General features: G+C 44.9%; 1 protein-coding gene across 3 annotated transcripts; it reads left to right on the top strand.

Annotated features, from left to right (window-relative positions):
- Positions 1–4,415: 4,415 nt before the first annotated feature.
- On the top strand, positions 4,416–15,154 carry LOC101938008 (keratin, type II cytoskeletal 5-like). 3 transcript variants are annotated; one of them, XM_042842178.2, is made up of 11 exons: positions 4,416–4,665; positions 4,726–5,015; positions 5,983–6,203; positions 7,669–7,729; positions 8,253–8,348; positions 9,229–9,393; positions 9,566–9,691; positions 10,451–10,671; positions 11,701–11,735; positions 12,549–12,665; positions 12,765–12,977. In XM_042842178.2, the coding sequence occupies exons 1-11, from the start codon at positions 4,416–4,418 to the stop codon at positions 12,869–12,871; spliced, it is 1,689 nt and encodes a 562-aa protein (XP_042698112.2). In that variant the 3' UTR covers positions 12,872–12,977. The 3 variants fall into 3 exon arrangements, with proteins under 3 accessions (XP_042698112.2, XP_008167741.2, XP_065432022.1); XM_008169519.3 differs by having other exon boundaries at positions 12,549–15,154; XM_065575950.1 differs by having other exon boundaries at positions 4,416–5,015; positions 12,549–15,154.
- The last annotated feature ends 2,887 nt before the right edge of the window (positions 15,155–18,041 follow it).

Genomic DNA, 18,041 nt, shown 5'->3' with positions numbered 1-18,041 from the left:
AGTTGGAGGTGGATCTTCTTACAAAAAAGTTTGTTAAAATATGTTTGACTCAAAAGAGCAATGTCAACATGCACAACTAGGGTGACCAGATATTTAGTTGTTTGTCTGATGTTTGGTTGGGATGCCATTTGTCCGGATATTTCGCACTCCGTGTTGTTGTTTTTCGCTCCGCCGGCGGCCCCCCGCCATGTGTCCCGATATTTTGTTCCTCTCATCTGGTCACCCTATGCACAACCCCCTTTTGATTCAGTGTTGGCCCATTTTTGTGTGAGCAAAATTTGGTTCATGTAGAATCATAGAAAAGTAGAGTTGGACGGGACCTCAAGAGGTCACCTAGTCCATCCTCACTCTGTGTGTAAAATACTTTATATGGTTGCCAGATCCGCAGGTTACATCTTTGCTTTAAAATACTGCAGCCGGTTCTCTCCCTGTGAAAAACAAACTGCGTGAAACATTTTTTGGCAAACACTGGAACAATGTGATTAATTTCTATTTGCTGCATAAAAGCCGGTCAGAAAGACATCTCAGTGTCAGCGGAGTGAAACGCTGACGAGCACTATTAAATAGGTGTGTAGTGTTTGTCTTTATTTAGCAGAGTATAAAGACTTTCTCATATTGCTCCCAGGCAAACCAAGCCCATCAAAGCACTCCGTTCATCTCTGGTTTCCCATGTAACCAAGCCCAGCTCCTCAAACACACAGGGCCCCATGGATCCTGGGTGTAACTTTACTGAGATCATGGGCTGAATCTCAGGTTCTCAGGTCCACCTCCCTCAGAGTCGCAACCTCAAAGCCCCATCTACACAGGTGTTTTTAGTGTGCACTGCTAGCGCAAGCCCTGCTAGGACAAGTCTGTGGACTCAGGCTGGGAGGTTCAGACCCAGGTGCAGTGTAGACATACCCACAAAGTGCAAAGGGAAGGGTGCAGTTCTGGCCAGGCCCTCTCAGCGGTCCAGAGAGGCCCAGGCCACTTCCAGCTTTTGAGGCCCTTAGCCATAATAATAAAAAATGACGACACATGAAAACAAAATAAGGCACTAAAATGTAACGATTCTCTACATTTCAACACGCACTTGATCCAGCACCAGCCACTAGTAATGGTTTGTTTATATAATCAGCTGATTTGAGAGGACACGTTCATCGTGGTCTAATCTTGTGCCATCAGAACCGATATATTTTTATTAATATTTCTGAACATTTTTAACTCTTTAATGTGACAAAATCTATATCAGTTAACAAAAAAGGATGTCTTTTACCAAATCACATCTCTTATTTGCTTAAATTCGCTGCTTTAAGCTGAGAGTGTGTGTCACATTTTGGTCCGATAGGGATGCGCATAAAAACAAGTTGGGAAACTTATCAAATGCCAAAAAATTAACAAGGGTCTACATTTGAGGCCCAGGCCAAATGGTCCTCCTGCCTCCCTCCTGCCCCCCGATTGGCTCTGGTTCTGGCAATCGGTCTGTTTAGTTCTCTGCTTTTCTCCTGCCTCCAGATCTTTAAACAAATCACATGGTTGTGCAATTGCTACATGCATAGAGCTCCCTCAGAGAAGACATAGGAGATTCTTGCTTCTCATTGGTCCTGATGAAACATATCCAAACATCCATTCTCTTCATTGGGCAGTTCTACGTGTGAAGCAATTGCAGGACCACGTGTCTTGTTCAAATATGAAATAAAGAAATAATCTCAAACCTCCAAGGCCTGGAGAAGAGCAGAGCCATGCAGAATTTAGCTCAAGGTGACTGTTGCATACAAATGCATTGCAGGCTTTGGTCATTCTGTTGTATCGGGGCTCATGTAAGAAAGATGACCAACAACTAGATGTAGAACTGGTCGGAATATTTTTCCCCATGGACATTTTCAGCTAAAGCTAAACGTCTTTGTTTCCATGGGGATTTGCAGTGGAAAGTTTCAATTTTTGACACAAAAATGAAACCCCCAAACCTGAAAATTTTAGGCTGATGTGCAACCTATTTTTATTATTATTATGATAGGATTATTATTTTATTTGATCATTTCTTAAAATGAATATATAATTAATGTCATTCCACATGAAGCTGGTGGAAAAAAATTCCAACACAATTCTTTTTCAGAGAAAAGGCCTTTTAGAGCAACTGAACATTTTCACAAAAAATGGCCATTTGGAAATTGTTTTGTTTCCTTTCTTTTCAGTCGGGGAAATAAACCCTATCAGATACTTACTTTATTTATTGTGGGCAAAAAAGTATGTGTGTGTGGGGGGGTGGGAGGGATAGGAGGGCGTTTTTGTTTTGTTCCTACTGAAGTGAAATTTTCCACTGAAAAACGTTGAATCAAATTAAAAATGTTCATTTCTTTCTGACCTTTTCACGAACCTTTGTGCAGCAATGTCTTCAGAAATTCTGAACGTACAGAGCTCAACTGTGATCCCCTTGGGAGTTTATCTAAGTAAGCTAGGGTGGCCAATTTTGGTTGCATGTGTTCCTGGAGATTTCATCACATGACATAATCTTAAATTAAATATTAATCTGTAATTCCTGGAGACTCCAGGCCAATCCTGGAGGCTTGGCAACCCCTCAGTACCAAAAGAGTAAGGGTTTCAGGTTCTGGACCAAATGCTTCTCCTTACTGTATTATTAATAATAATAATAATAATTTTTACTGCTGTAAGGTCTAGGCACCCAGTCATGGATCAGGGCCCCATTGTGCAAGGTGCTGTACAAACCCAGAAGAAAAAGACAGTCCCTTCCTCAAACAGCTTATTGTGAGAGTATGAATGTAATAATAATAATACCTAGCTTTTCTATAATGTTTTTCATCCGTAGGTCTCAAAGCGGTTTACAAAGGAGAGCACTATCGTTAGTCACATTTATGTTTACAGATGAGGAAACTGAGGCACAGAGTGGTGAAGTCATTTGCCATGGTCACCCAGTGGCCAAGCCAGGAATAGAAACCAGGTTTCCTAAGTACCAATCCAGTGCTCTAGCCACTAAGCCACACTACCATAGGAGCAATCCATTTGAAGATTACACAAATCATGGCCCTTAAATAGAGCTGTCCTTGTCAATGATCATCAGGCCAGTGCAGCGGCCAAACAGCTGTTCTATGCCTCCAGGCCAAGAATCCTCATGAAATTTTTGGCCAGCATTAGTAAGCAGGAGATTTTTAAAGGCACTAGTAGGATATAGACCCCACTGACTTTCATTCTAATTAACTCAAACAAGTCTCCCATTCACCTTGATGATGAGTAAGTTGTTTTAGCTAGTGCATCTTTAAATGAATGTAGGGCTTTGGTAAGATACCGGATGGATAATCCTGGAAATTGACGTATTCCATCCACCTGTGTTCCTGGGTGCATTCATTTACCTTGGGGCTTCAGCTTACTGTCTGTGTCAGTGAAAGCCGGTAGAAGACAGTAGAAGAATACAAGAACTAGGGGCCACCAAATGAAATTAATGGGCAGCAGGTTTAAAACAAATAAAAGGAAGTTCTTCTTCACACAGCGCACAGTCAACCTGTGGAACTGCTTACCTGAGGAGGTTGTGAAGACTAGGACTATAACAGAGTTTAAAAGAGAACTGGATAAATTCATGGAGGTTAACTCCATTAATGGCTATTAGCCAGGATGGGTAAGGAATGGTGTCCCTAGCCTCTGTTTGTCAGAGGGTGGAGATGGATGGCAGGAGAGAGATCACTTGATCATTACCTGTTAGGTTCACTCCCTCTGGGGCACCTGGCATTGGCCACTGTCGGTAGACAGGATACTGGGCTAGATGGACCTTTGGTCTGACCCAGTCTGGCCGTTCTTATGTTCTATGTTCTAAGACCGGCTTCATCTGGCCCTGCAGTTTCCACCTGCATTATTTGTGGTAAGGGCTGTCACTCGAGAATTGGGGTTTTTAGCCCCTTGGATGTTCCAGCACGGTACATAGTAACTGAACAGCTTTGGACAATTGCCATCTGGGGGTATGTGAAACCAATGAGCAACCATCGCTGATTCAGATGAGAGTGCCAATTGGTTCTTGAAACATGGCTTGTAGTTCGGGGCACATTCATATGGAAACACCTTTGTTTTGCAGCAGGAAAATAAAAACGATTCGCCTCTGAAAGCGAAGGTCCGTGTCTGAGCACTCGCTGCCGGAAAAGGAGGCGTTAGATAACCCTGTTGCTGGGTCGAAGCCGATCAGCGATGCAGACTCCCATCAGTTCCACGGGAGTGGTTGAGTTCAGTGAGCATTTAACAAGTTCATTTCGACACCTGCCTGCCAGGAATGTCAAAACCATTAAGGCGCTCAACTGATCGCTTCACTTCCAGGCAACCCAGCCCAGATCCCAAAGGATAAAAGGGGCAAGGCTCCGGTGGGGTGTTCACCAGAAGGCACCGCTTGCCGACTCCGCTCCTTTCTCGCAGCAGCGCTGATCTCTCCCGCCACGATGAGCTGGCAATCCGGCAGCATCCGAAGTGGAGGTGGGAGCAAGGGCTTCAGTACAGTCTCTGCTGTGGTTCCAAGTAGCCACAGAGCCAGCTTCAGTTCGGTTTCCGTGTCAAGAGGCAGCGGAGGTTTCGGAAGGCTCAGTGGCGGAGGCAGTTTTGGCAGCCGGAGCCTCTATAACCTAGGGGGCACTAAGAAAATTTCCATCGGTGGTGGGAGCAACCTCCGGAGTGGATTTGTGGGTGGAGCTGGTGGTGGCTTCTATCTTGGCAGCGGAGGTCATGGTGGCGGACCTAGCTTTGGTGGGGGAGCTGGCGGTGGTGGGCTCAGTATTGGTGGTGGGGCCGCTGGGAGTGGATTTGGCTTTGGTGGCAGTGGGCTTGGTTTTGGTGGCGGGGGAGGCTTTGGTGGAGGTAGAAGTCCAGCAGGATTTGGGGGTGGCAATTTACCTGGCATGGGTACCATCCAAGAAGTGACCGTCAACCAAAGTCTCCTGGCGCCACTGAACCTGGAGATTGACCCAAACATCCAACAGGTGCGAAAAGAGGAGAAGGAGCAGATTAAGAGTCTCAACAACAAATTTGCTTCTTTCATTGACAAGGTGAGAGTTTATCAGAAACTACGGTGATGGGAGTGCTATGGAAAAAGGCAGATAGGTGGAAAGGAATGGAAAAGGCATGTTTTCATATTTGGATATCTACAAAAACCCATGAGTTATTAAGTCTCTCACCCGGCAAATGTTTCCTCTTTGCACTGATTGATTCAAATCTTCCAGTAAATGAACGTGCTTCTACATGCTACGCGAATCCAGATTTCTCAGTGGTTAGCATTGGAAACTGAACAGACCAGGGACTTGATTTGCTCCACCCCACCCCCAAACGCACACAGAAAGAGGGGAAACGTGAAATATAGATTGCAAAATCCACAACTATTTCATTAATAGTTGTAATCCCTTTTTGGGACACAATTTGAAATGTCAGTGAAACATGGTGTTCGTCTCTAATTGGGGCATTTCCTCTAACTCTCACCTTTCTGCTAATGCTTGACCACAAGCTGAATCAGTTTTCTCTCAGTCACTATTTAGGTATAACTCCATGTTTCTATATTAAGGTCCTTACTTGGGTTTACTCAGGAAAATGCCTTTAAATGGAGTACACCTGAGTCCAGACTGAGCCCAAATGAAGGAAAACTGGAGTAAGCCAATACTTAGCGACAGAAGTTGTTAAATATCATTACACCACTTACAAAGATGGGGAAACTGAGGCATAGAAGTCACACAGACGGTCGGCGATAGGAATAAACCCAGATATCTTGAGTCCCAGTCTATATTGTCCTAGCTAGTACATCAGCCTACCTCAGGAATTGAGCTGGTCAATGGGAGATTTGGTTGGCTAAAGACTACGTTAATGTGAGAGACCCTGAGGATTTGGCCCGTTGTTTTCGAGAAAATGTAGGGGTTAATTTAATATGTCCTCTCTTGCCCCCTGAACTGCCAAGTTACTGAATCTCAGGTGTCAACCTGGTTGCGAATATCTTCCATTAAATATCTTCTGCCTGTTGGGTTTCAGGTCCGCTTCCTGGAGCAGCAGAACAAGGTGCTTGAGACCAAGTGGACCCTGTTGCAGGATCAGGGTCAGAAATCCAATTCCAACAAGAATAACCTTGAACCCCTCTTTGAGTCTTATATCAACAACCTGAGGAAGCAGCTGAACCACCTGTTAAATGAAAGAGGGCGGATGGAGGGAGAACTGAAGAACACGCAGGACCTTGTAGAGGATTTTAAGAACAAGTAAGTGAATGTTTAATGGAAGGACATTGAGGTGATCTGTGCTGAATTATACACTCTACAGTCGTTCCAGTGGGGATCAGATCCCTGGCTGTACGGTAGCTTTGTTGTGATGAGGGCTAGTTGATAAAAATTAGATGGAACAGTTTTCTGTTGGAAAAGGCAGTGAAAAAGTTTCATGGGAACATGTTGAATTTGACGAAATGTTCAAAGGAAAAGCGTTAAAATGAATTGTTTTGTTTCATGCTGATAATGTTGAAATGTTTCATTTGGACTTTACTGTTTTGTCTCATTTTGTATTAACGTTTATGGTAGAATGATTTGAACTATATATTATAGTTCACATTTTACAGACACGTATTTAACGTAATAATATCATATTTTAACATCATCTGCACAAAACAATCTGATATTACTGGAAGACAGTGTTTCACATTAAACTTTTTCAGAATTTCCACACTGAGAAAAATGTCAAAATTCCAACTTTCTGTTCTGATTCAGAGTGACAACAAATTTGGAAATGTCTGAATTTCCGCCAGAGGGGAAATTCCATTCTCCAACCAGTTCAAGTTGTGATACATTTTTTTCATGCTTACAGCAGGCATGACCAACACACGTGGCCCAAATCTTAAGCCTGCACATGTGAGTTTGTTAGGGACAAAAACCCAGGAGATGGAGTATGTTTGCTGAGGAGATATATGGAACACCGTGTGAGTCTAGTGACTGGCATACATAGAATGTTTATGAGTTTTCCACTGCTCCAAACAAATGCACATGCGTTAAGATCTGGTGTTCAATCCCTACACATGACATTCCAGCTGCATCACTACTGTTGCAAGGGAAATTAAAACATCTCGCAAGTTTATAGAGCACAGTTTTACAGTAGCTTTGCAGAGTGGATGTGGAAAGAGAGAGGAGGTGAGACCATAGATTCATAGATTCTAGGACTGGAAGGGACCTTGAGAGGTCATCGAGTCCAGTCCCCTGCCCTCATGGCAGGACCAAACACTGGCCGGTGGGCCATGAACACACACAGAGATGGAGCTGCATCCAGATGTGAATCTGAGTTCTGTAGCAGACTGGACCTTGAAAGCCCCCCCGCCAAAATTTTAGAGAGGTTGAAAATATGGATCGTGTTGAGAAGCTAAATTTTGAAGCGAAAGCCAATCGCTAGCCTGGACTGCAGCTAATTCAGATAGTGTCTGGAAAGATTTCCTTTTTTCTAAACATCTATCTTCCCGTTTTGAAGCCAAAAATTCAAAGAATCAGCATGACCAAAGGAAGTGCAATTTGTAAAAAGCATTACCCTACATTTCAGTAGAAACGATAATCATGCTACAAGAGAGGTGGCCAGGTTAATCTGAGAAACAGGCATTTGCAAATGGGAGCTCAGGCAAGAAATTCTTGCCTTCCTGCCTCTCCTATTCCATGAACAAGGTCTAGCGCTGCCTCCCCTCTATCCCTACAGATACGAAGACGAAATCAACAGGCGCACAGCCGCGGAGAATGAGTTTGTGGTGCTCAAGAAGGTGAGCTGTGCTAAGATTGATTACAATTTTCATTGTGTTTGCGGTATCGAAGGCGGAGATTTTCAAAGGCGCCTAAGAGAGCTGGTGTCCAAATCCAACTGAAAGGCCTCCTTGGCCCTACAAGGTTCAATTGTCCCACAAAGTTTTCTAAGGGGGTTGGAGGTAGCATCTTTTCCCCACTCCCACCCCGCTGACACTACACTGGACCTGGCAGAATGCCAGCATTTCTGAAGGGTAAGGGAGGGATTGTGAGCAGACCCAAAATATTACCTCCATGCTTTACGCCCTCCCTATCTTTGGCCCAGAATGCTTCAGAGTTCTTCCCCTATAAGCTCTATGCACCCCCTCGCTGAGCTTTGTCCTTTAAAAGTCAGCAGTGCAATGAAGTGTCTCTATTAACTTCCCGAGCCCTCATAGACGCGGAAAGGCCGCTTGAGCGTCACCCCTGGGCAATCCTTGGCTTCTTTTCTGCGCCAGCCGAGGCCGCTAGGCTGCAGTTGTGACTGTGTTTGCTGTTTCTCAGGACGTGGATGCCGCCTATATGAACAAGATAGACCTGGAGGCCAAAGTGGATGCGTTGATGGATGAGATCAACTTCCTCAGAACCCTCTATGACGCGGTATTGCTTCTTCTCATGGCGTCTTCGCTAGGAAATTAAATACGGCCTATGTTCATGAGCAGGCTTAACGTGGGAGGGAATCAAGACCACCACAGAAGGCGGTTTTGTCCACTGGATAGGGCATTGGGCTGGCATTCGGTAGACCTGGGTTCTGCTCCTAGCTTTGCCACTTAGCTGCTGTGTGATCTTGGAGTCGCGTCATTTCATTGCTGTTTTGTCTACTTTTATCATAAGGTCTACGGGACCAGGTCTATCTCATTCTGTGTTGATACGGTGCCTGACTCAATGGGGCCCTGACCTTGGCTGAAGCCTCTACATGCGACTGCAATCTTAATAAAAACACATGCCTTTTTATCGTACAAGAGAATAATCTTTAGGATTTCTAAGTACCTAACTCCTGTACTACTTAGGGCTACTGCAGTGACTCCGTGCCACTCATATTTACACTTCTCAGACTCAGTTCGCATTCCCTGAGTGGTTTTGAATAATACCAATTTCCAGTGTGCGCCTGTCTCTGTGTTCGGCTTAAATAAAAATGCCAGAGTCCAGATTCTGATCTCAGTTGCCCCTTTGTAAATCCGGAGTAACCTCGTTGATTTCTGTGGAGTCACTCTGGATTGACACAGGTGTGGAGTCACTTTGGATTTAAACGGGTTTACATTGGAATCTGGACCTAAACTTCTAAAGATAGTGAACTTGTTTTTGGTGCGCTACACCACTGTCAATCCAGAGCAGCTCCACTGACACACAAATGGACTTTCTCCTGATTTGCGCCTGGGTACATGGAAGGAGAATCAGGTCCAGCATTTTTAAAGGCAGATGGTGGCTATCGGGACATTTCTGCACTAGAGGTGACTCAGACGCCCATGTACTTCTGCAGGAACTGGCCCAGCTGAATGTCCAGGTGTCTGACACCTCTGTCATCCTGTCAATGGATAACAACCGAGACCTGGACCTTAGCAGCATCGTGAACGAAGTCAAAGCGCAGTACGAGGACATTGCTAACAGGAGCCGAGCCGAGGCTGAGTCATGGTATCAGAACAAGGTGAGTGGATCTATAAACGGAGGACCCCGGATTCTTCTCCGGGTGTTCAATTCTTTTAAAAGAGTGCCCAGAGCTATGCCGTTATTCCCGCCCAAATGAGTGGCTGCTTAGTTAAAGTGCATGGCTGGGCATTAGGTTGTATTTTTTCCCCCCTCTTGTTTCTGAATATTAGTTCGAGGAGCTGCGAGCCACTGCTGGGAAACACGGCGATGACCTGCGGAACACAAAGGGAGAAATCTCAGAGCTCAACCGGCTGACCCAGAGGTTACGGGCTGAGATTGAGAATGCAAGGAACCAGGTAGGAACGGCTCTCACTAGAGACGGGAGAAGACAGAACTGCCTGCTCCTGTCACGCAGTTTCCTGCCCTCCCGCCCCACTCTGTCGGCTGCAGCACTGTGAGGATGTATAGCCACACCAGCTGCAGTCAGTAGAGGGCGACATGTCACACGTAAGTAGTTTCATTCCACCCAGCAGAGGGCAGTGGTGTGCATGCGTGCTCACACACATACGTATCCGCCTTCTCTCCACTGCACTAAATCATTCTTGCTAAGCCAGAGACTCAGCCCTCACAATGGTTTGTACGCCGCAGACATGGCCATAGCTCAAAATGCTCCAGCACAAGACTTAGCAGCTGTAAATATAAATCAGTCACCACCCTCTGACTGGATATTGTGTCTCAGTAGCATAGGCCAGATTAGTGGTCATGATGATGCAGAAAACAGCTGCAATGCACATAAGAACGGCCCTACTGGGTCAGACCAAAGGTCCATCTAGCCCAGTATCCCGTCTTCCAACCGTGGCCAGTGCCAGGTGCCCTAGAGGGAATGAACAGAGCAGGGAATCATCAAGTGATCCATCCCCTGGCGCCCATTCCCAGCTTCTGTCAAACAGAGGCTATAGAAATGTACAGGCCAGTCACGCCCCTGGTGCTAACAGCAGCAAGGACAGCTAGGAGTCAGCTCTCTGCCTGTGAATTCTGCACTGTTAAAGGAGAGCGGGAAAACACAGAGAGAAATGGCTGGTAATTAAAAGGAAGCCAACTCCCTTCCCCTGCAGTGCGCCAGTCTGCAGACGGCGATTGCCGACTCCGAGGACCGTGGCGAGCTGGCTCTCAAAGACGCCAGGATGAAGGTGGCTGATCTGGAGGATGCTCTCCAGAAGGCCAAGCAGGACATGACGCGCCAGCTGCGGGAGTACCAGGAGCTGATGAACGTCAAGCTGGCCCTGGATATCGAGATCGCCACCTACAGGAAGCTGCTGGAGGGAGAGGAGAGCAGGTGGGTGCAAGATAATGAGAGTGATCATAATGCTTCTGACTCATTGAGATCCAGCACTCTTCATCTACAGCTCTCAAAGCACTTTTCAATGGGGGCAGGGGAGTATCTTTATCCCTATTCTACAGACAGGGAAACTGAGGCACCGAGAGTAAATTGAGGTACACACAGTGGTGAGTCTAATATAAATTCCTAGATAGAGAGATAGTAATGTATGCACAGAGAGAGAGAGAGAGAAAGTTCTATATGCAGACTGATATAGCAATTCAGAATAACGTAGATAGACAGATAGAGGAGTGTATATGGAGGATGGATGGATAGATGTGTATGTGTGGGGATAGCTAGATACTTCCTTTCCCAAGGTTACCTAGCAAGCCACTGGCAGAGCTAGAATAGAACCCAAGTCACTTTATTACTTGTATTGAAGTCGCACCTAGAGGCACCAATCCGCGATCAAGGGCCCATTGGGCTAGGTGGTTGACAGTCCCTGCCCCAAAGAGCTTACAAAGTCCTTGCACAGGACAGGAGACAAGAGGTGGATACAACAAACTTATGGAGGAGGGACCACAGGGAGCAGCATCTCCTGACTCTCAGCCCAGCACGCTGAGTGGCTAATCTTTTGCAAAATTACCATGGGTCTGTTGGGGGCTGGGTTCCCTATTCAAGAAGGATGGATGGTACAGTGGTTAGTCTAGCCTGCAATTTAGGAGAATCTGGTCTGGTTCCCTGCCTTTCTTGCACCCTGCTCCTGTGGTGTTGAGCAGTTCACTTAGGGCCAGATTTTAAAAGGTATTTAGGCTCCACGGACAGAAACAGACTAGTCTCCTAGGAAAACATGAAAACAGATGGTCTCGATGGACTAGATGAATATGATGGTCCCGTCTGGCCTTTTAGTCAACGAGTCTTTGAAGATCTTAGCACTGCAAGGTTGCAAATGTGCCAGAAAAAACCTCACGTATTTACGGCGCCGATCTTAAAAGCCGAACTCCTCCATGTGACTTTTACCTTCCTTTTGTCTGCCTTCCCCCACAGGCTGAGCGGAGAGGGCGTCATCCCCGTCAGCTACTGTGAGTATCTCGCTCCTGTCGGGAACAGCGTCTGGGCTTATGTAACCTGTGCTAGGCGAGTGTGGGCATTTGCTCCCTCTATGGCTGGCCCACATAAGCTATTAAAGGGTCTGCTCCTCTTGCTAGTTACAGGGTCTATCCCCATCTCATTTAGACACCTACAGTCTATTGATTTCAAAATGGGGCGTGAGTGCCTAACTATCTTTGAGGCTCTGCGGCCTAGTCTTTTATCTCTGGTGGCAGAGGCCCATGCTTTTAGTGCCAGAGGTCCCAGGTTCAATACCCAATTGTGGGCCCAGTAGGTAGAGTTGTCAACTTTGGTTGGATGAATTCCTGGAGGTTTCATCACATGAGGTAACCTTTAATTAAAGGCCTAGTCTTCACTTACCGGCTGGTCCGGCGGCACGCCATCGATGTTCTGGGATCGGTTTATCGCGTCTGGTTAAGACGCGATAAATCGATCCCGGATCGATCCCGGAAGTGCTCACAATTGGCGCCGGTACTCCAGCTCGCCGAGAAGAGTACGCGGCGTCGACGGGGGGAGACTTCCGGCCGCGTCTGGACGACGGTAAGTCTGGACTAAGGTACTTCGAATTCAGCTACGTTATTAACGTAGCTGAATTTGCGTACCTTAGTCCGAAGTCCGGACTAAGTGGGGACCAGCCCAATGATTCCTCTTTAATTCCTGGAGATCCCAGGACAATGCTGGAGGGTCGGCAACCCTACCAGTAGGGCCAGTTAAGAGTCCATGTTTCACTGGAACCGAACCCCTGATTCAACCGGGCATCTGACCAGGCTGTGGTTTTCTTGCAGCGGTGGTCAGCTCTAGCGCTGGAGTTGGTGGCGGAGCTGGTTTAGGAGGAGGATTTGGCGGTTTTAGCGCAGCAGGAGGCGGAGGAGGATTCGGCTATGGAGGTGGAAGTGGTCTCGGTCTCGGAGGCGGAGGGTTCGGCTTTGGAAGCGGCGGCGGCGGCTTCGGAGGGGGCAGCAGCTTTGGCTATGGAGGTGGCAGCGGGCTGAGCGCCGGAGGAGGAAATTTCAGCACCGGAAGCGGGAAAGGCACTGGGGTGGGAACCAGTGTGGGCGTGAAAATTGTCTCCAAAACCTCTTCCAGCAAAAAGACCATTAAAAGTTAAGCTTGAGGAATTCCCCACAGCTCAAGTCATAGATAGACCACTCCCCCCATCCACGTATAATTGCCTCTTGATACTACCCCCCGCGGCAACAATCCATCACTTTGGCAAGAAACCCCCTGTAGCATTTTGAATTCCTTCAGCCCCCCCCTTTTATAATTCTAGTGTGAATGACAACGATGTGCCTGTTTCTTTGGCTCCTGGCATAGTAGTTCTTAAGCACTGGGGTCCTAATTCAGGACAGCTGTTAAGCATGTGCTCAAGTTAAGCGAGTGCTTAAGCATTTTCAAGAAGGGACTTAAACTTATGTTTAAAAGTTAAGTCTCTGCTTAAGTGAACAGGGGCCTTTGTTGTATTCCGTGCGACCTGAGAGGTTGTCAACATTTTCAAACTTGGCACCCGAGCCTAAGAACCTAAGGGAGAAATTTTCAAAACAGCCGAATGGATTTAGGCACATGCACCCCGTTGAAAGTCCTTAGGACTCGTGCTCCTAAATCTCTTTAGTGCTTTAGAAGATCTCTCCCAAAATCTATATGTAGGCTCCTAAAATAAGTGGTCTAATAGTCACAGACACTGAGCAGTTGCGATTGTTGTTGAAGTCAATGGAGCTGTGGGCACTCAGCGCTTCTGAAAATAAGGCCATGTATTCCGAAGCTGAATATCGATTAAGGAAGGGAATTAAAGTTGTGAAACTGAGTTTAGAGAACAGTGTTTGCAAATGTTAGCCACAGCCACGCTGATTAATTTTACAAATGGCTTATCAAATACTAATCCTTGTGTTCTTTTATTGAAAGGAAAGTTTACCCCGTTGTGTTACATTTTCAAAACTAAACCCAAGGCAAACATGAGATTTATGACGCGGTTTACATGTAGGTTTGTGGTCATGTGTTATCAAAGGCTAGAAGTACAAATGATCAAATCTGTTTATGTAAAAGCTCTGGTTTTGAGTTACTGAGATTAAAACAAAATTAACCAGGGCAGGGACTGGGTTCCCAGAGAACAATTATTATGATTTAATATTTACACTGCCAAAAGGCTCCTGTTAGCCTCGTGCTAGGCAGCACGGTTAACATTTTCAAAAGTGCCAGAGTGATTTAGGAGCTTAAGTCCTCTTGGCTTTCCATGATTTTCCATGAGAATTAGGCTTCTAAGTGATTTAGTACTTTTGACACATGTAACCTGTTTATACACACAAGAAACGGAATGGGATTTTCAAAAGCTCCTAACTCAAATTTTCAAAAGGGCCTAAGTGACTTAGGCACTTTAGTGCTATTTTTAAAAGTGACAAGCATTTAGGTTCTAGATCAAAGGTATTTAGGTGATTAACTCCCATGGAAATCAGTGGGAGTTAGATGCCCAAATAATACCTTTGGGGATCTAGGCCTAGAAGCCAAAGTCTCATTGAAAGACAATGGCATATAAGCTCCTAAATTCCGAAGTCACTTTTCAAAATAGAACCCAAACACCAGATTTTTAAGGGATTTAGGCACCTAAAGATGCTCATAGGTGCCTGGTGGGATTTTCAAAAACATCTAAGTGCCTAACTGCCTATGGATTTAGGCACTTTTGGAAATCTCACTAGATGCCTAAAAACCTTTAAAAATCTGGCCCGAATTCCTAACTCCCATAAGTGCTTTTGAAAATTCCACCTGAGATCTCTGCACTGGAGTTTCTACAATGTTGAAAGAGAAATACAAAGAGAAGGAGAGAAAGTGGATTTGTGTTAAAAAAATACCTTTAAGAACAGTTAACTTTTCCAACAGGGCAATTTTAAGTCTGATTAATTTGATATTAAGAATGAATTAAGAAAATTATAGTACAATTCTTAAAACACTTATGTGGAAAATTCAAGCAACATATACAGCAGATGGGAAGAATATCTTTGTCCGAGGGGGTTAGACTCTTATGTAAATTACACTGATGTAAATCAGGAAATATGTCCCTTGGTCTCAATAGAGTTACTCCGTATTTGCAATTGAAATTTGAATCTGGCCCAGAAGTACTAGATAATTTTATTTTATATTGCATTTCTTGTGAGTATAGTCATCAGCAGCAATGGTACCGCAAAAATCTCCAGAACTGTGTGTTTTAGCAAAAATTTATCTGAACAAACCACCTTCATGTGTACTATCCAGTTTGCCATGAAATTCCTTCATGTTATTTTTTGTGAGTGCACCACTAAAAAAGGCGACAGATTTCTACACTTCTTCAATAATAATGACAAACAATAATGATACTCCCGTTTGACTTTTTGGCATGTGTCCAATAAAACTGGATTGTAATTTACGACGTGTTACTGCCTATTTTTACCCAAGAGGTGAATTTATAGCACAAAATATTTCTGCACCGCCTTTCACAGGAGAGGGATGTATTAATAACAAGGAAAATGGGATTTTTTTTCCCATGGCAAATGTTTAACGTTTGTCAAAAACATGAAAATTGAAAAACCGAAGATTGAGCTGACTTTTGTTGTTGTTATTGTTTTTACCCAAATGTTTTCAGTTTTTGGCAACTGACAGCCAAAACATTTCGGCCGAAAATGGACAAATATTTGGCTGAAAACTGAAAAAACTTGGATTTGGGGTTTCTGATCAAAAATTGTCAAGGAAGGCGGATACTTTCTGGAAACGTTTTTATTTCACTGAAAACGCACATTCCATCAAAACAACGTTTTGACCAGTTCTACTAACTAGCAGAAATAATTTTGCTGAAAGATTTCAGGGAAGGTCTATTATGGCCTGATCACAGTGGTCTCCCCTGGCCTTAGAAACTACGGATCTATGTTTCTATTTCTGCATTTCTTAAGGAGCAAGATCAGAAAGATACATTCACTGAGTTTTTTGGTGGCTTTGGGGGAAATAACCTGAATTCAGGTTGTGCAGCTGTGGGGTTCTTTTGCTGGAACAAAGCATAAAACACCCAGATGCATTGGTAGACACGGAGGGTGGAATATTCTAGGGCAATGATTCTCAACCAGGGGTACACGTGCCCCTGGAGGTACTCAAAGGTCCTCCAGGGGGTACATCCACTCATCTAGATATTTGTCTAGTTTTACAACAGATTACATAAACAGCACTAGCAAAATCAGTGCAAACTATAATTACATACAGACAATGACTTGTTTATACAATTACATACAGACAATGACTTGTTTGCTCTATATACTATGCACTGAAATGTAATTACAATACATATATTCCCGTTGATTTATTTTATAATTATATCATAAAAGTGAGAAAGGCAGCTATTTGTCAGTAACAGTGCGCTGTGACACTTTTGTATTTCTGTATCTGATGGTGGAAGCATGTAGCTTTTAACTGGGGTTAACTTGAGGGTACACGAGACAAATCAGACTCCTGAAAGGGGAACAGTAATCTGGAAAGGTTTAGAGCCACTGTTCTAGGGAACCTAAAACAAGCATTAATCCCAGATTTACATAACTTCAGAATTTAGGGTTTTAAATGACACATTGTTAGAGTGCTTCATGTAGCAAGAAAACATGTTTGTAAAACTATTTTAGAAATGTTCACCTCGGATTTCTTCCTTGCACTTTTCTAATAACTGTTCACAGAACGGATTGATGTTGCCACATGTTGTTTTAGGCTTATGTTAAAAGAAGCTCAGGCCTTTATTTATTGATTGCCCCACCTAATTATAATTCTGACAATCACAGTTTAAATCCTAGTCCTTCAATTCAAAAGTTCACAGGGCTTTTCCTGTCTACCTGGCCAGTGCATCTGAGGGCTTGTCTATACTTATGCGCTAGTTCGGCGGCAGGCAATCGAACTTCTGGGTTCGATTTATCACGTCTTGTCTGGACGCGATAAATCAAACCCAGAAGTGCTCCCCGTCGACTCCGGTAATCCTGCTTGGCGCGAGGAGTACGCGGAGTCGACGGGGGAGCCTGCCTGCCGCGTCTGGACCGCGGTAAGTTCGAACTAAGGTACGTCGACTTCAGCTACGTTATTCCTGTAGCTGAAGTTGCGTACCTTAGTTCGAATTGGGGGGTTAGTGTAGACCAGGCCTGAGTTGAGAGCGCTGTCCAGAGCGGTCACTATGGAGCACTCTGGGATAGCTCCCGGAGGTCAATACCGTCGAATTGCGTCCACACTACCCCAAATTCGACCCAGCAGGGTCGATTTCAGCGCTAATCCCCTCGTCGGGGAGAAGTACCGAAATCGATTTTAAGAGCCCTCTAAGTTGACAAAAATGGCTTTGTCGTGTGGATGGGTGCAGGGTTAAATCGATCTAACGCTGCTAAATTCGACCTAAACTCGTAGAGTAGACCAGGGCTAAGTGGCGTAGCTTGAAGATGATGTGGATTAAAGATCGACTCAGTTTCAGTCTAACATAAATCCGGTCATTACCAAAATCACTGATGCCAGATGCTAGTCTCAGTTACCCCCATGTATGTAAAATGTAACCCCATTATGATTTCACTAGTTGTTATTAATCTTACAATATGATGCAGAGGTCCCAGCTGAGCTCCAGGCTCCATTGTAACAGACCACACTCTACAAACTGGCCTGCTAAGCCCAGGGTTGTGAGTTCAATCCTTGAGGGGGCCATTTAGGGATCTGGGGCAAAAATCTGTCCGGGGATTGGTCCTGCTTTGAGCAGGGGGTTGGACTAGATGACCTCCTGAGATGTCTTCGAACCCTGATATTCTATTAGTCTATAGGCACAAAGACGGAACGCGAATGCCCAGGGTCACACAGCAGGTGAGTGGCAGAGTGAAGAATAAAACCAGGCTCTCCTGAATCCCAGTTCAATGCCCCTAGTTATTAGACCATAATACTGCTTAACGATCTGGTCCAATGTCTCCCTGTGAATTTGAGAAATGCCTTACAGAGAGACATGGGGCCAAAATGTGTCCCTGATTTACAGCAGTGCAATTCCAGATTAACTCATCTGAAGTCAGTGTGACTGCTCCAGATTTAACTGATGACAGAATCTGTCCAGTTTTCCGGTGAATACACAATGTTGCTAGAACGCATAAATGTTCAGAAGCAGAAGACGACCAATTAACTCTGTGTACAGCCTCTTTGCAAAATAGGCTTCTTTGGGAATAAATCATCTTGACATACAACAACAGCGAAAGAAACCTGTATCCCAGCAGCACAAACAACCCCACAGGGCTGGGAGACGCTGGAATTCACTGTCTTTCCAGGAG

This window comes from Chrysemys picta, chromosome 22 (genome assembly GCF_011386835.1).
Source record: "Chrysemys picta bellii isolate R12L10 chromosome 22, ASM1138683v2, whole genome shotgun sequence".
Lineage (NCBI taxonomy): Eukaryota > Metazoa > Chordata > Testudines > Emydidae > Chrysemys > Chrysemys picta.
Note: the sequence above shows the minus strand (reverse complement) of the source record. Positions and strands in the feature narration are given on the sequence as shown.

Coding starts and splice junctions, on each gene's coding strand:
- LOC101938008 (XM_065575950.1), top strand. CDS start 4,416: ATGAGCTGGCAATCCGGCAGCATCCGAAGTGGAGGTGGGAGCAAGGGC. Junction 6,204..7,668: donor GTAGAGGATTTTAAGAACAA/GTAAGTGAATGT, acceptor CTATCCCTACAG/ATACGAAGACGAAATCAACA. Junction 8,349..9,228: donor TCAGAACCCTCTATGACGCG/GTATTGCTTCTT, acceptor GTACTTCTGCAG/GAACTGGCCCAGCTGAATGT.